We start from the raw sequence: 18,050 nt of genomic DNA, 5'->3' as shown, positions 1-18,050 counted from the left end.
AATTGATCTTTTGGACAGGTGTGGAGGGGAGCATATTTGCTTTTTAAAAACTAGAATATTCTCTTATCAACATGATTCTCCAGAACAGCTAGCCAATTACAAAATGACAAAAAGACATAAGCTTTTGGTCCCATACAACTTACTACCACACAACAAGAAGCCCTTCCTGGCAGTGGCCTAAGAATATAGGTATGGTGCTGGGGCTGGCTAGCTTAGTCAGGAGAACATGAGACTCTTAATCCTAGGGTGGTGAGTTCAAGCCCCACACTGGGTGTGGAGCCTAGTTAAAAAAAATAAAAATATAGGTATGGATTTAGGGATTATAAAATTCTAGGTAGTTCTGCCTGTGGATGAAGAGGTATGTTTCCAGGAGCCCAGAAGCTTCATCCAGGGTTCCAGACTATTTTCGGAGCTGCCACAAATGCAGGCAAGAGTTTGAAGTGGCACTGAGATAGCAGGAAGTCCCCAGAATGCCCAATTTCCGGCATTCATTTCTAAATGTTACTCATGATTTCTTTTAATGGCAATGATGACTCCTGGGGAGCTCAGAGAAGGCTGGATCCACTCTGAAAATCATTTTCTTTTCTTCTTCTCTCTCTCTCTTTTTAAGATTTTATTTATTTATTTGACAGAGAGATAGTGTAAGTGGGGGAGTGGCAGGCAGAGGGAGAAGCAGACTTCCCGCTGAGCAGAGAGCCGGGCGCAGGACTCGATCCCAGGACCCTAGGATCATGACCTGAGCTGAAGGCAGCCGCTTAACCCACTGAGCCACCCAGGCGCCCCTGAAAATCATTTTCTGTTCTTTCACAATCATAACTGAGTAAGTACATTCTGTAGAACTGTTTCCCAACTCCCAGTTCCGAAGTTCTTTTTGTTCTATCCAGAAGGCAATCATATCCAGCATCTCCACAAAGGACCTTCTCTTTCTTGTCTCCATGGCAGAAGCACAAAGAACCGAGTAGACCCAGTTTAACTGTTGGCTACTTTTATAGCAAGATGGCTTTGCCTTCCTGGAGAAATTGATGCTGGCTCTTGTGTCTGGAGTCTAGGGTAGCTGGATTCAGGATATTCATCATTTTCTGAGGGCTTACTGTGTGCCAGGTCCTGTGCTGTGCATTTCATGAAACAGCAAAAAGAACGATAATGATAGCCAATATTTAATGAGCATTTATCACATGCCAGGGACTCGTCTAAAGATTTTATATGTATCGACTCATTTGATCCTTATAATGTATAATTATCCCCAATCTAAAGACAAGAAACTGAAGGCCAGAAAAGTTAGTCACCTAATCAAGTCCATATGCTAAGTAGCAGAACTGAAACTGAATTCAGAACTCTAAATCACAGTCTCAAAAGACGCGGCTGTAATTTCCACTAATACATCATAAAATAGTGGAAGTCACATGTACAGTTTTTTTTTTTTTTTAAATAAAGCAGTTTGAGAACTGCGGAGTACATAGGAAATTAAGCAAATGTGATAGCTGGCAGAGATCACAGAAGGGTCCCTGATGATTCAGTGCTTTATCTCGCCACGGGATAAAGTTGCTTGTTGGGTAGCTTTGATTACGGAGGGATTTCAAATGGATTTTCTTCATTGACATAGAGTGTTTCTTTCTTTCTTTTCTTTTCTTTTTTTTAACCACGTGGATAGTTGGTTAAAAGGAAGAATCACTACTACCATAAAAAGAACAATTATTTAAAAAGCTCTAGGGCATCTGGGTGGCTCAGTGGGTTAAGTGACTGCCTTGGGCTCAGGTCATGATCCCAGAGTCGTGGCATCGAGTCCCACATCGGGCTCCTTGCTCACGGGGAGCCTGCTTCTCCCTCTTCCTCTGCCTGCCTCTCTGCCCACTTGTGATCTCTGTCAAATAAATGAATAAAATCTTAAAAAATATATGAATACGTGTACATATCATATCAATAGAAGCATGGAAAGCAACTGAAAAAAATTCACTACCCATTCATGACTTAAAAGAAACTCAGCCGGGCGCCTGGGTGGCTCAGCAGGGAGTCTGCTTCTCCCTTTGACCTCTCCCTTTCATGCTCTTTCTCACACACTCTCTTTCAAATGAATAAATAAAATCTTAAAATTAAAAAAAAGCTCTAGATTGAGATTTATTTCACCCATAGTCTGCATCTGTCTACTTAATGCCTTACAGAGCTTTATTTCTAGGAATTAAAAAGCCTGTGTTAAAAACTACATTGATTGAATACATTAAATATATTATCTGATGGTTAAAAAGAATTCCTTCCAAATGTTTATTGCAGTTTATTAAATATAAACAAAATATAGAAAGCTTAAAAATAGAATAGTACAAAACAAAAAATGTCAAGTAGTAATTTTTCTGTTTCAAATGTATAACACCTATTAAATTTCAATCTATATTTTAATCATATGTTGGAACAAAACATACATCTATTACAGCACACATATATCAGAACAAATAGGACATATGTCATTTAAAATTTGTCTACGGACAAAATCCTCTTTTAAAAATATAAATAAGATTTTTTTAAATGTAAATAAATTAAAGCTACTTGTTAAATGGAATTTGAAATTTATTTTTTTTATTTTTATTATTGAGACTACAAAGGAGTTTCAAAAGTTAACTTTGTAATGTAATCTTTAGTAATATAATTGTTTAGAATGCATTAAGGTCTACTTTAGAAATTTTCCTATCATATATACTACCAAATGATGAAATAGTTAAAAAAAATGGTTCAGGTGTTTGTGATATTACATCTTACTGTGACAGGAATTCGATAAGTGAGAAAATGTTTATAATCCCTGCACTCTGCCTTGCTCATGTCCAAGTTCAATCTGTGGTTCCTAGGCTCAATACCCCACACGAATTCCTTCTTTCCAACTTTACCCACAACTTTGGAGCCTCTTGCAAGCTTTTGTGAGTCACCTGTAAAACAAACATTCTATGGCATGGATATTAATCCATCTCCATAAAAACTTCCAGGAACTCTCCAGGAATCAATTCTAGAAAGTGCTTTTCTGTCATCTCTATTTGTCATGGATACTCACGTACTTTATAGACCCTCAACAATAGAATATAAATAAATTTTACTGCTTAACAAACAAACAAAAAATTCAAAACATTGGAGAACTGGAATAAGCATGTAAAATTATTGGGAGACAGTATTGCTTTAATTCCCAATAAAAACAAAGAGGGGTTGCATGAATGGGGATGTATCCATGTTGCTTTTGGCATGTGTGACTTAAGTCTAATGGCTTTGCCTTAAAGGAAAACATTTAGACTGATCAAATGATGACTAATTTCCTCAACCTCTTGTGCCCAAGGCAGGGAGTCAATTTATTTTTTTGGAAAGGGGGAAGAAATTCTGTCTTTGTGCCTTCTTTTTTATGAAGCAAGGCTAAATACATTGTCTGGGTTGTTATTCTGCTAGTAATGATGCTACCAGCTTGACTCACCGAATGCCCTATGAGTAGCTACTGAGATCCATAAGCAAAGAATATCCAGGATCTAGAATACTCTGTTGGAATTTTGTGATATAAATGTTTTCAGTCCCCAGGTCTCTCAAATACCCTGACCACAATCATAATTTCACTGCTTCAAAAAGCTTAATCTTGAGAATATGTTTTGTTTCATATTGTCTTTTGCTTTGGATCTGTTTTCTGATAAGGTAGGTCCTCCACTATTCTGTCATTCTTGTTTGTCAGTGATACCACAAAACTGGCATTTCAACCCCCAAAGACAGAAGACAAGTTGAGCATCCTTTGAAACCTTCCTTAAACAGTCTAGAAAGAAATTCACCAAGTTATGGAGATTAGGAAGGGAATAAAGTATTTGGGACCATGTAGAATCTGAATATGTGAAGTGAAAGGGAAATGCTATATCCAACATTGGGTGCCAAGTCAACTCAAAAATAGCTGGAGAAAGAGACAGAATGCCAGAGAACCAATGGAGAACCAATGGAGAACAGAACCAATGGAGGGTCTCACGGGGTTCTAAGCCACCCAAGACCAGCCAAAAGTCTCTGACTTTGGTCTGTCCTACCATTAACCCAAAGCTCACAATTTAATTTGGCAAGTGGATGAATGACTCAAACACAGATTTATTTCAGTCTCTCCTGAAAGGACCTCATCCTTCTGGTAATCTTTCTTTCTTCCTTTTTTTTTTCTTGGCTATAAAAAAAGTCATAATATTTATATGAGTAGAGGACATCTGTTGTTTTTGCCTGTTTTGCATCTATTTCCTCCTTCTTTGAATCTCTTCTTCCCCACTCTTGGTCTTTATGAGTTGAGAAGAACTCAATAACAACCTTCTTCTCCTCCAGATACAGAGATGGGAGACAACCAAGTCTGACCAGTCAGCTTATTTCATGCCCTTGAACTCAGTGACAGATTTAGGGGCGTGTGACCAAAGCCAAGCCAATATGACTCAATTCCTGGACTTTTGTTGGAATAATTGAGAAAGAGAAGCTCTTTTTTCACTCAAGAGACTGGTTAAGCTGTAAGCGGGGAGGGTGTCATTCTGAATCTGATTGGGGCCAACTTGAGAATCTGGCTGAGCACAAGCACAGAGCAGAAGAGAGCAAGACTCAGTCTTGATGGCATTGTTTGAACACTTAGATCCAGCTGGGCCTGCTGTTCCAAATTTCCCAGTGTATTAGTGAGTTAATTGACCCTTTGCCTAACTCCCTTTTATCTGCATTGCTACCATTTACAAACAAACCTGAATGATACAGCCTACTTCATTCACAAAAACCTTGGAAATTTGTAGGTATTATCTCAGATAAATGCCCTCAAAAAAGTAATTTTAGAGAAACTCAAGCCCAGAGAAGTTGACCAGCAATTATGGTTAAAACAGGGGTCTCTCCAACTGACTTCATCTCAGAATACAAATGCACATGACTAGACCATGGGGACTATGTTTAAGAGAGAGAGAGAAATAAATGGAAAAATGTACCTGTCAAACAGTAGGAATTTGTAAGAAGCATTCAAAAATAGGTCACTCTGGAACAAAGCTTTTCTCTATCACTTGTAAGAATTAGATTCCATTTCTAGGTCTCCTCTGGAGTGAAAGGACTAACATTTCTGCCCAGGCAGCATACGGAACCGGGGGGGGGGGGGGGGGGGGGGGGGGGGGGGGGGGGGGGGGGGGGTTTTTACAAAGTTAAAACAAAGGGGATTCGGAAACTCCTCTCTCTGAGGAAGTATCTGCATCTGACCAGAAGTCCTCCAAGGCAACAGTCGGGATAAAGCTTGCATTTCTTTGTTAAATAAAGGAACTCAACCTAAAATCAAGCTCAAGAACAGATCCCTGGCTGCCAGAGGCAGGAGTTGGGGGTGGGGAGTATTGTAGGAGAAATTGGTGAAGGAGATCAAAATGTTAACATGGAGGCTTAAGTGGGTAGAAGAATAAATGAAACAAGATGGGATTGGGAGGGAGACAAACCATAAGTGACTCTTAATCTCACAAAACAAACTGAGGTTGCCGGGGGGGGGGGGGGGGTTGGGAGAAGGGGGTGGGATTATGGACATTGGGGAGGGTATGTGATTTGGTGAGTGCTGTGAAGTGTGTAAACCTGGTGATTCACAGACCTGTACCCCTGGGGATAAAAATATATGTTTATAAAAATAAAAAAATTAAAAAAAAAAAAAAAAAAAAAAAAAAAAAAAAAAAGAGGAAAAGAACTGCAACCAGTACTTCTCTACTCGAGAGTAGGAAGACTATTCCTTGATCTAAACTATATGCTAAAATATTTAAACCTACTCCCTACTGCTCTCCCTACCCCCAACACCCCTCTTTGAGGCTGTGAATTCGAAACTGTTGCTGTCCGTTAATTAATATTACTCAGTTAGACAACTGGCTGGATGAGATGTAAGCTAATTGGGCTCATAAATCTCCCAGCTGTAAATGTTGACGAAAAATCAATTGAGCAGCACTTTGTTCATTCTTGTTTAATTGAGGCTATCAAAGCTCAGTTGAAGAGGTTTTTGGCAGCCTGGAAATAACACTGACGGAGTACAAGTTATCTTCACTTGAAGATAAGAAGGAAATGTGGACTCATTTTTTTTCTTTTTCTAACAAAGCTCTTGGCTTCAGAAAGAGCTTTTCGAGGTTTTAGACTACCAGATCAATGTTATCGGATCCATCCGTCATATCCTTTGATAAAAATCCCAGCGCTAGTTTGCAAAATGCTAAAGACATTTAATTTAAAAAAGACTTAGAGAGCTCGCGGATTCCATTGATAGAGGCAGTTTTGATATATCTTTTTATCAGTCTATGTAATTTTTATGAAAGACAATGAACATCCGTAGGAGCCTAGGTCCCTTCATCTCAACTTCTTAAATGATATAAAAGGTTAAAAAAATTATGGGATAGTTTGGGAGTGTGATTTTTATCCTTAGTATTTTTTTTTAAAGATTTTATTTATTTTATTTGACAGACAGATTACAACTAGGCAGAGAGGCAGGCGGAGAGAGAGAGAGGAGGAAGCAGGCTCCCTGCTGAGCAGAGACCACCCCCCCCCACCATGCGGGGCTTGATCCCAGGACCCCAGGATCATGACCTGAGCCAAAGGCAGAGGCTTCAACCCACTGAGCCACCCAGGCGCCCCTTTAGTATTTTTTTTTAAAGTCTAACAAATACCACGAAATGTCAATCCTTCTATATGAAAATGTGAATTAACTGGTTTTATAAAGATATATGAAACATAGCTCAAGATTTTATAGTTGTTTCTCAAACAATTGCATGGTTTTCATGTGCTTTTGCTTAAACATCCCATAAATCATATTAAATACAACCACAAAATCCCCATGACTTGTTCTGACTTTGCCTTACTCACTGTTTATTCCAGAATAAAGCCACTCCTGTATGTTTAGTCATGCCATGCTAAAGGAATCCTTATAGGATCACACACAGGGAATCAAGGAATTAGTGGCTTAGCACATCTCTTGAGACACTGTCTTGGCGGGGGCTGGCAGGAGTCTCTCCTTGTGTTGCTTATGTTCTAGTCTCACATTCTCCCCATATTTCCAAATGCCCTCACCGCTCTTCTAATCTGTGCTTTCCACTCTCTGGATTGGATCCAAAGGGAGATTTCTATACTTTGGATGTAGTCATACCCAAGACATGGGCTACTGAGCCCAGTCCCCTTCAGACCCCAAAATTAGCTCCTCCCGATTTTTTAAATGAGGAAACCATGATCGTTTGTCTATAAAGAAAGTTTTTTTTTTTTTTTTTTTTTTTTTTTTTTACCAATTTCATTACTCAATTTGAAAGATTAGACGAATCACTTGGGATTCTCCAGTGTCTCTAGATTCCCCCCCCCAAATAACAAGACACATCTTTTCTACTGATAATACAAATCGGATCAAAGTAATTTTCTTTATTTGATCTCATCTTCTGAACATTATCCAAGCTGATAATGTGGAAACAGGATTAACAGCCCCTAAAAACTCACTTTTTGGGGATCAGGCTCTTGTTGTTGCTCTTGAAACTTATTTTTTTTTTTAAAGATTTTATTTATTTATTTGAGAGAGAGGCAGTGAGAGAGAGCATGAGCGAGGAGAAGGTCAGAGAGCGAAGCAGACTCCCCATGGAGCTGGGAGCCTGATGCGGGACTCGATCCCGGGACTCCGGGATCATGACCTGAGCCAAAGGCAGTCGTCCAACCAACTGAGCCACCCAGGCGTCCCAGCTCTTGAAACTTATAATTGAAATAAACAGACATTTTTAGTGTTTCAACTTTGAAACTAAGTCCCAAATTACAGATGTACCTGAGAAAGGTAATGCTGGAAAACCTGCCCATGAGGGCATAAATATATCAAACCATCTCCTGAATGAGTTAGTTGTTCACCAACTATCCCCCAAAATAAAGAGTCAGTAAGAAAAACGTTAAAAGTAAACTGAGATCCCCATGGAGTAAATACCAAAACAATAGCACCATATAATTCTACTGAGTGTTAGTCCTGGCGGTGTATCTCTTACTACCAATAGCAGCTAACATATTTTTTTAAAAAGATTTTTATTTATTTATTTATTTGATAGAGAGAGAGAGAGACAGGGAACACAAGCAGGGGGAGTGGGAGAGGGAGAAGAAAGCTTCCCACTAAATGGGGAGTCTTACGCGGGGCTCGATCCCAGGATCCTTGGGATCATGACCTGAGCTGAAGGCAGACACTCAACGCATTGAACCACCCAGGCACCCAGCAGCTAACATTTTTCTGGAGCTTAATCTGTGCAAAGCACCGTTGCAAGTGTCTCACGTGGATTAATCTCAGCTTGAGCCTTATAGAATGCCACAAGATCGGTGTGGATATACCCATTAAACAGATGAGAAAATGATCACTTAGAGAGGTCAAAGAGTTGGCTTAACTAATCATTCTGGCTCCCTATCCTGCGTCCATAATATAATCTTGTCTCCTCAAGAAGAGGGCCCTGGTCTAATGTTACATACCTGTTGTCCACAGAGATTTGCACAGAACCGGGTACGTGAGGGCCTGACAAAATCAGGCTTGCACTTACCCTGGAGTGACTCTATCACCACCCTATAGGCAGTGGCATGGCGTTGCACCTGCCACCGGGCACACAAGCTGGTCATCTGAATCTGGTCCGCTTGAAGATTGGTCACACCCAAGAACACTGGAATGAAACAAAAGCATGCCTATATCACACTACAGACCATGCCAGAAATGTCCCCAAGTCTGAAGTGAATGTTAATATAATGAAATTCTAATTCAAAGAATCCAAATTCCCATAGCCAGTGGTGGGAAATCCATCAACTCAGTAAATTAGGGCACAAAAGATAACTGGAAAGAGCAGTTGCAAAACATTATGAATAATAAGGTCTGTTTGATATTTGTAAACAAAAAAGGAAATACCTGTTCACGCGGAACAGACCAGATGTGATGGATGGTGAGATTCAGAGTGATTTTTAATCTTCCCTCTTTATTTATTTGTGTTTTAAAATATGCCACAATTAATATATACTTTAAAAAAAACCCATATAATGTATTATTTGTTTCAGGGGTATAGTCTGTGATTCATCAGTCTTACACAATTCACAGCACTCACCATAGCACATACCCTCCCCCATGTCCATCACCCAGCCACCCCATCCCTCCCACGCTCTCCCCTCCAGTTTGTTTCCTGAGATTAAGAGTCTCTTATAGTTTGTCTCCCTCCCTGGTCCCATCTTGTTTCATTTTTCCCTCCCTTCCCCCATGGCCCCCTGCCCTGCCTCTCTAATTCCTCATATCACTGAGACCATATGATAATTGTCTTTCTCTGATGGACTTATTTTTGCTTAGAGTCTACATGTCCATCAACAGATGAATGGTTAAAGAAGATGTGGTCTCTAGATATATAATGGAACACTATGCAGTCATCAAAAATGAAATCTTGCCATTTGCAATGACATAGATGGAACTAGTTGGTATTATAATACTTTTATAATAAAAAAAATTAAATACCATGTGCACTTATCAACCACTGAAGGAGATGGCTTTAACTTAAATAAAAGGGACAAGAAAATTGACAAAAAGAAAGTCTTACTCAAACAGGAGCATTTTCATAAGGACTGGCCTTCAAAACATGGTTGAAGGAGATGAACATGTTTTTGAAAATGTAAAAATGAAAGATTAGCACATTAAAATTATTAAAAAATACACAGATTCCTATTCATCACAGAATATTGTGATATATAAAAATGACCCACAGAAAAGTTATCTGGGGGAAGCAATAAAAATAGTGTTTCTCTAATACAAGAAAGCAGCAAATATCTAGTGTTTACCATTTAGACCCAAGCAGAAAAGTAGAAAATGAGTATTTCCTTTCTCTAATGACCTCTGACTTTTGTCCACATCATTTTCTCTTATTTTTTCACTCTCTGTTCACTACCTCCTATCATAAAAATAGTTTAAAATTATTTTTCAAGATGGTAAAAATAATCTTGTCTAATCAAAATTACATCTTTACATTGTTCCTTTCTGTTAGATCAGAGAGAGAAAAGCTCTTTTCCCAAGGCCAAATATATAAGCCCTCCTATTCCATTTTAAAAAAAAGGAAATCACTGATGATTTATGTCATCACGCTGAATTTCACAAACACCTCAAATTAATTCATTTGCATTGTATGGGCTTTTACTTTGCTTGGGAGAAAGAGAGAAAAGAAGTGAGAAGCCCATCTAATTTTTACTTTAAGGACAGAATATAAAATAATTCAATACTCTCTTTGAAGAAATATTTGGAATACCCAATGTATTTATTGAAGAAGAGAAGAGAGACGAAACAGAAGAAGGAGAGAAGCAGAGAGAAGAGACAGAAAGAGACAAGGCAGAGCAGGGAGAAGAGAGGCCAGTAAAAAATCACAGAGACAGAAAAGGTGACCCAGAGAGAAAGAGTGATCTAGAAAGGAAAATGAAGATAAGCCAGTGAAGGGAAGAAAGGGGGTGGGAAGATACGCAGGGGATTCTAGCGGCTCCGAGGGTTCCTAATAGAACAACAGGAAAATCCTTTGGAGGTCACACCCCAGTGCTCAGAACGGCATCACCTCACCAGCCAAGGACAAGATCAGAACCATAGGCCAAAGCCAAAATGGATCTGTTGAAGACAGACTATTATTTCTTTTGAGATTTAAATGGATTCTATAATCCAGCCTTGAAGGTCTTACAATAATCCATAAAAAAAGATTCAGGAAGCCTCCTCACATGTAAAGCCTGGCTCTATCTAACATGTCGGTGGCCGGGGGTCTGCTTCAGTATATGTCCCATTCTTGCATCATTCCATTCATCAGATGAATTACTTGGCGAGGGATGAGAGTGACTTATGGGCCAAGGGTATAAAGCACAATCATTACAATAATAATAATAATAATGGTTATTCATGAGTGTTTGCCGTAGGGCCGACATGTTACCCTTTATTTCTGCAACCCTGTCAATCAGTCTGTTATCTTCATTTTAGAGTTGAGAGAACTTGACCTCAGAGAAGTTAAGTCATTTGCCCAAGGTGACAGCCAATATGTGGCAAACTGAAGGAAGACTTCTCCTTTTGACTCTCCTTCTCAGGTGTGGGGCACATGCATAGCTGAGAGCACTCAGCATGATTTTAACGAGCACATGGCCTTACCGGGGTTATTTCCATTATTTGTGTATTATCTTTAAATGTGTATTAAAAATACCGGTCTTTTGTTTAGGATAATTATGTCAGTTTTGAAAAGTATTTAAGTTAAGAAAATATGTAAGTCGATTTAGAGAAATATATTAAACAGATGGTGTGGAAGGAAAACAAACATGAGGAATATGGAACATACGTGCCGGAGTTTGGAAAACATTGCCTTATACCATGGGTGTCTGGATGTGGTCTATGCCAGTGAGAAGTCCCAGATGATGTGCAGACAGCATGAAAACCCTTAAAAGGTACAGAAGAAAGTCCTTTTTGTATCTTTTATGGGTGGCAAGAGTGTGTCTGTGTGTGTAGTGGGTATAGACACACATATGTGTGTGTGTGTGTGTGTGTGTGTGTGTGTGTTCACTAAGGGGGAGGGGCAAAGACTCCCCTTTGAAAAGGCAAACCTCCCCCACCCTCCCCTGCCTCTGGCCCAGCTTTGACTGGCGTTGGCCATGTCAGGTTAAAGACTGGTTGGAAAATTTCACCTAATATGAAAAATGCCAAGGAGACTTTCCAGAAGGAAATCCTATCTGTCACCATCGAATATATTTAAATGGCAGGTTCTGACATTGGGCTTGCCAACCAGGACGCCGAACTACAGCCCTGAGTGAGGCGCACACCTTTCTTTCCACAAAACACCATCCAGAAAGGGTAATGCTGAGGAAAATAAAAACCAACCGCCAAGTTGAAGCGGGGGTTGAGTTACAGTGAAAGCAAAGCAGCAAAACCACATGCAGGGGCTGAGGCAACAGGACACCAGACTTACGAGTTTTCACCACGCCTGTTAGGGCATCACTGAAGCCTGAGGCCTGGGAAGCAAATATTTTCACATTGTAGTCCATTCCGCTGAGGAGGTTTGTGATAAGAATGGTATTAATGCCAGCTCCCACGAAAGTTTCCAGGGTTGGGCCAGCAACTAAGGGAGAAAGAGTGATTTCAGTTGCACTGGAATATAGAAAAATGGAAATACTCCTGATAGGACTTGTACAGGTTCAGCTGTGTTTCAGTTGCTCAGGATTACACAGAAGACAAGCAGCAGAGCTGGGATTTGAACCTAGCCCCGCCTGGCTCTGAGACTGACACACCATGCTAGGGCTCTTTTTAGGGATCTAGTCCTTTTTCTCAAATGCAGTTCTTTCCCTAGAGCTTACTGAGAGGAGCTGGTCCACCTCTCATTCTACCGTGCGCCATTTTGTAAGGCCTTCACAGTGGAGCGATTACATTGCCACAGGCTTCCAGACACTCGGTATACTGAAGAAGTCATTCTCAATTATTCCTTTTCAGACACCCAGCCTTGTCCCCAGCAGGCATGCAAGACACAGTAGCAGCAAATTCTATGGATACTATGCTGTACTTTGCCGCATGGGGGTCCTGCGTAATTGCTACCACTATCAGTCCTACCCCCTCCTCTTAGCATTTTTCAGAACCAACAGATGACACTATTATTCCAAGGCCCTTGACCAGCTGGCTTCTTTGGGTCCTTACATTTTCACCACTTTTTCAGCCCAGTGGAGTCTTTGCTTTAGCACTAAAAACATTCCTTGCTAAGTTCCATACAAACTAATTTACTTCCTGCCTTTCCCCATCTGTGCTCATTCTTTAACAGTCTTGAGTTACTAACAAGTTCCTAAAATACTCCTTACTCTACTTCAGAAGCCCCGTCCAACAATGTATTTCTATATTTCTGTATGTATATGCTATCTCAGTAGTGATTTTCTCATGCACCAAAATCTTAACTCAACTGACCACATACAAGTCTTCCACATGACTTAGAGCAAGATTTCTCAACCTCAGTGCTATGGACATTTTGGGCTGGATGATTCTTAATTCTGGGGTGGTAGGGGCAGGTACTGTGACTCTTAAGATGCTTAATGTTACCTTCCAGATGCCCAGAGCAGCCCTCTACCCTCCCAAGTTGTAGCCACCAAAAATCTCTCTGTTGGGCAGCAAAACTGGCCTAAAACCACTGTGGCAACAACCACTGGCCTAAAACAAAGCAATTTTCCCTCAGAGAATCTGATAAATATTTACAAAATGGTCCAAAGCACGGATCTAGCAAGGCTGTTTTATGAATTAACACATGCTTCAGGCCTAGATAAAAGCAACCAAAAAATTGGTGATGGGTTGCAAAGAATCAGTCTTGAGTTGGCCAACGCGTCCATGATATATTCTTGCTAATTTATTTTCGGTTCATAGAGATGTTTGTCTGGAGAAATTGGAGGAGGGGTATTTTACTTGTATGGGCCTGGATAATAGGACACAATAGAAAAAGCTGAACATATAAGATGACATACTGAGCCTTGTGTGCTCTTTGTGGGCAGAAAGAGTTTTTTCATGGTCCAAAGAATAGTCTTTAAATTTTCTTGCCAAATCAGTAAACATCATTAGAGACACTCTTTCTTATGAATAATGAGTCAAAGGCCCAAGTCCAAAAAATGGACAAGACCCCCCGCTAATATCTATTTTTAGTTTTCTGTTGAAACTTCACAGAAGTGCTGAAAGTCAGGAGTTAATAGTGTAACAAGTGCCTCGTCTCTCCAGACATATGGACCAAGGCCATGATTGCCTTGGTTTGTGCCATTCTCCTGCTTTCAGGACGGAAAAATGCGGCAGGTAAGGAGAGAGAGATCCCCTCGCCAAGACAACTAAGAGGCTGATGGAAGAGCCTTTTATAGCCACAACCTGAGGGGTCTGCTGCATTTTATAGTTTCCAAATTTTATACATTTTCCAATCAAGTTTCCAAAATAAAGAGACTAAGAAGTTGGTAAGCCAACTTTTCCCTACTAATCCAAGAAGTCAGTCAACTTTCTTTCCTACTAATCCAAGAAGAGGTAGAAGAGGAGTTAGAAATTAGAGATTCTGAATGTTTAGGGTTTACATATCCAATGATCCATAGAAGCTTCCTACTCCCACCTAGTCAAGGTGTCCTTTGACTGGTTCCTTGTATGGGAGGCGCCTAGGTTAGGTACATAACAAGGATGAATTCTGCTCATAAATGAGCCCAGTTATTTTTTAGGTGCAGTCATGACTTCATTGTTCTGATAATATCTACCCTAACACTGACCATACAAGGAATAAAAATTTTTTTTCAAACAAAGTAAGGCCCTTCCCACTTCTTGAAACTAAAGATAAAAGCAAAGATAGACAGGAAATTAAAACAAAAATGATTTATCTTGAAAACCATTTCAGATGCCTAATCATGGTAACAATATGTATATATTTTTTTACGAAGCATTACTTACCACTAACAGGTTTGTAGACAATCCTATAGCCCTTTACAGGGGAAGATGGGGGATCCCATGTAATACGCAGCCTGTTATACCATTCTTCTGAGACCCGTAAGTTTTGGGGACCAGAGGGCGGCACTGAACAGAGAAAAGGAAAAACTGGTTTAGTGTGGTTTCCATCTTACCAAAAGACACTGTTAATAAAATCCAAGCTAGCGTCCCATAATGTTAAAAATATTTACACGTAAAAATGTATTAACACACAGTGTGATTTTGAGAGTCTGGGGTTGTTCAAAAAATTAAATATATAGAAAGTAAATTCTTGGGGTGAAACACTTCCATGTGAAGATCAGTAGTTCACTGAAGGTCATTCTCATTCCTTTTCTTCAGTTTATTTTGAGTGAAACTGAATTGAATCGTGTTTATTAAACAGTTCTGTCTATATACCACTGTGTTCCACTATCAAAGTATGTTTGTACAGCAGTATCAAGGGTGCACGCCCAGTGGTAATGATGGTAACTTGAGGAAGGAAGATTCTGGTGATTTTTTTTTTTGCTTTCATCTTCATACTGCCTACATTGTTTGAAACTGTATATTGTTGTTTACCAATTTTTTATCAAACCATTAAGCCATCGATGTGGAGAGCCTTTGTAAACCATCGCGCACGCGGACAGATACCATCGTCATCATTTCTGTTACTGTTGATGGAGTGGAGCTGTGAGGACTATGGCTTAAAATGGGAAGACCATCCACTAAGTCCTGGAAATAATTTTATTACGTAGATATTGTTACAGGATGTGATATTTCTGCAATGGGATTTAAGTCATAGTTCTATAGTGAAAGTCTTTACAGGGTTTTTATTCGTGTGAGTGAATATATTTGCTCATCATGGAAGTTTTACATCTTATGTTAATTTTTTAAAAGATTGTATTTATTTATTTGACACACACACAGAGATCACAAGTAGGCAGAGAAGCAGGCAGAGAGAGAGAGGGAAACAGGCTTCCTGCTGAGCAGAGAGCCCGACGCGGGGCTCGATCCCAGAACCCTGAGACCATGACCTGAGTCGAAGGCAGAGTCTTAACCCACTGAGCCACCCCTGCGCCCCCACATTATGTTAATTTTTAACATAAGATAGTTAAAAGTAGGCCTTTGAGCCCAGGTGAGCAGTAATTAGACGGAGCCCTTTTGCCTTTTGCCTAGTGCCCCCCTTCTCCCCTTTTCCCCTCCCCTCTCCACGGTGGCAGGGTTTATGGTAACTTTATGGAACATTAGAGTGTTAAAAATAATCCAAAACCGACTCAAAACCAGAGAATTCACTACACTTATTTGAAACCAGCAACTACAGAATTTTAAGGACTTGTACACTTCTTTGAAAAACCCCCACTTCAGTGCCCAAGCACAGAATTCAGGCCTTGCCACCATTTTTGCACCTAGTCACGTGTAACTGTTCGGTGACGGTGGTAGATTAAAGCTAGGTGCGGGATTTTTAAAGCCCCTTCCTTCAAATCTGGGTGGGTTCTGTGAACACCTCACCCAACAGACTCCAGCAGAAGTGACCCTGGGCCAGGGCCAAACAGAGCCCTTAACTGTCCTGACAGTTTCCACTTTCTACCTCTCAGAACTCTTGCTCTCAGAGTCCTGAGTCATCACGTAAGACCTATGACTCTCCTGCTGGAACCAGCACAGGGCAAGGCTTGGAGACCACATGGAGAGAGAGGCCTTCCAAGGGTCCCGACCAACATGCCAGACATGTGGGTAAAGTTGTGTTGGATCCTTTAGACCAACCCAGTCACCAGGTGACCTTAATCCCTACCAGATGGAGCAGAATTTCCAGCAAGCCTGAGCTAATTCCCTGACCTACAAAATCAAGCACTAGAATAAAATGGTTCCTATTTGAAGCCACTGGGTTCTGGCGTAGTTCACGCAAGTACAGACGACCGCACAGCAATGAAGACATCTAAGACTCTGTAGTGCCTTTAACCAACGGGTTAAAGCGTGCTCCTGGGGTGCACACTCCTCGCTCGACTGTCACGGCCAATTCCCCCAAAACAAACACTGAGTGGAGCTCCCTCTGTGTCACCCAGCACTGCAGGAGCTTTGCGTGTCAAGGCCAACAGTACGGATGAGGTCCTGGCCTCCCATGATGTTGTTCTCCAAGGAAGGGAGACAAATACATGAGTCAATTAGAAAATATCAGGTAATCATTGGCGCCTTATCATGATAAAACAACAACAACAAAACAGCAACTAAAGAACAGGTTGAGGGCTTGGAGAGTGGGAGTTACTTTGCAGGGACTGGTCAGAAAAGTCCATCAGAAAAGTCTGGGGGGGGTGATTTTGAGCTGGAGCCAAAATGATGAGAAAAAGCCCCAAAGGCAAACATCTGGGGAAGGATATTCTGTGTGGGAGGAAGCGCTAGTACGTCAGCCCTAAGGCAGGAACAAGCTTAAGATGTCCAGGGAAGAGCAGGAAAGTGGGTACTTTAGAGCTGGGGCACTTGTTAAGGGGTGAGAGGGAGGGAACTGGCGGGGTCCAGGTCTTAGAGCACCTTGCAGGGCCACAGGAAGGCTGCTGGGTTTTATCCTGAGTACCATGGGAGGCCAATGGGAGGCCATCGGGAGGCTTGACACAGAGGTCTGCTATGAGTTAATTTATATTTTGAGAAGCCTCTCGGGCTGCCGGGAGAAGAATGAAGGATCCAAGAGTAGAAGTGCTCATTTTAGCGACAGGAACTGAGGTGCAGATCAGGGCGGAGTGTCAGAGGAAGATGAGGACCGGCCCGCAGGACACATTTTGGAGAATCAGCAGGACTTGTAAGGAATTAGATGCTGGAGGAGGAACGCATAGTTTTTTAAAGTCTTTGCTTTTACATACAAGAAACTGCAGCCCAGGGCAGCTAGGCTCGCCTCGCCCAAATTCATACAGCTTGCCTGGGGGGACAGAGGATTCAAACAGATTTTTTCAGCCTCCCAAGCTCTTTCGGTCCCCCGCACCACACGGTGGTTTTCAGGGCACATTGTCGGGGCTGGGCATTTTTAATGAGCTAGTCAGCTAGCAGGCACGGGGAGAAGGCTTCACTCACAGGTTTTTCCCGGCGCAGAGACGCTGACACCGTCTCCATCATCGTAGATGGGCGTCACCGTGACTTTGTACTCGGTATTGGGAAGCAGAGATTTGAGAAGGAGATTGTTCTGGCTTCCAGGCACCATAACCTGAAGAGAAAAGCAAAGGACCCCGGTCTTAGTTAAGACATCTGTTCCTGTTGGTCTACGAATGGAGTAGGACTCTGGGGACCTGGAAATAATCAGAAGCAAGACAACGTGCTTGAACAGCAATGAGAAAAATAGGCATCCGTGCAAAAGCATTTGTCTGGAATCGCCCTCACAGCAGCCCTCAGCGTATAACCTCGAGAGCAGGTTTAAATTAGAAGCAATTAGGCTCTGAGGAATAGTCTCGCAGCATCTTTTCAGCATTTGTAAAGTATCCAGAAGTGAAAATCATCATGTCTTTGGAAAGCAGGTGTTTGTAGCTTAGGAGGACTCATTCTCTAGCACAGCCTGCTTATCATTTTTTATTCTACTTCAGTATCCTCTAGAAAATTGAGCCTTCCCTTCTTCACTCTCTCAGACGTAATCGAATCCCAGCACTTTAGAAAAGAATGGAAGCTGGCCGAG

The 18,050-nt window shown here is 41.1% G+C and overlaps 1 protein-coding gene across 2 annotated transcripts in view; it reads right to left on the bottom strand.

Annotated features, from left to right (window-relative positions):
* Positions 1-18,050, bottom strand: part of COL14A1 (collagen type XIV alpha 1 chain) — a 218,535-nt gene that overhangs the window by 101,937 nt on the left and 98,548 nt on the right. For both annotated transcript variants that reach the window (XM_004743496.3, XM_004743494.3), the window contains exons 20-23: positions 17,459-17,588; positions 14,390-14,512; positions 11,913-12,062; positions 8,505-8,621 (exon numbers count right to left, since the gene is read on the bottom strand). In XM_004743496.3, coding sequence (XP_004743553.2) covers positions 8,505-8,621; positions 11,913-12,062; positions 14,390-14,512; positions 17,459-17,588 — 520 coding nt within the window. The remainder of the gene's footprint in view (positions 1-8,504; positions 8,622-11,912; positions 12,063-14,389; positions 14,513-17,458; positions 17,589-18,050) is intronic.

The sequence above is a fragment of the Mustela putorius genome, unplaced genomic scaffold (assembly GCF_011764305.1).
Source record: "Mustela putorius furo isolate JIRA1106 unplaced genomic scaffold, ASM1176430v1.1 tig00000228_pilon_pilon_pilon, whole genome shotgun sequence".
NCBI classification, from domain to species: domain Eukaryota; kingdom Metazoa; phylum Chordata; class Mammalia; order Carnivora; family Mustelidae; genus Mustela; species Mustela putorius.
This window is presented reverse-complemented; position numbering and strand designations above follow the sequence as displayed.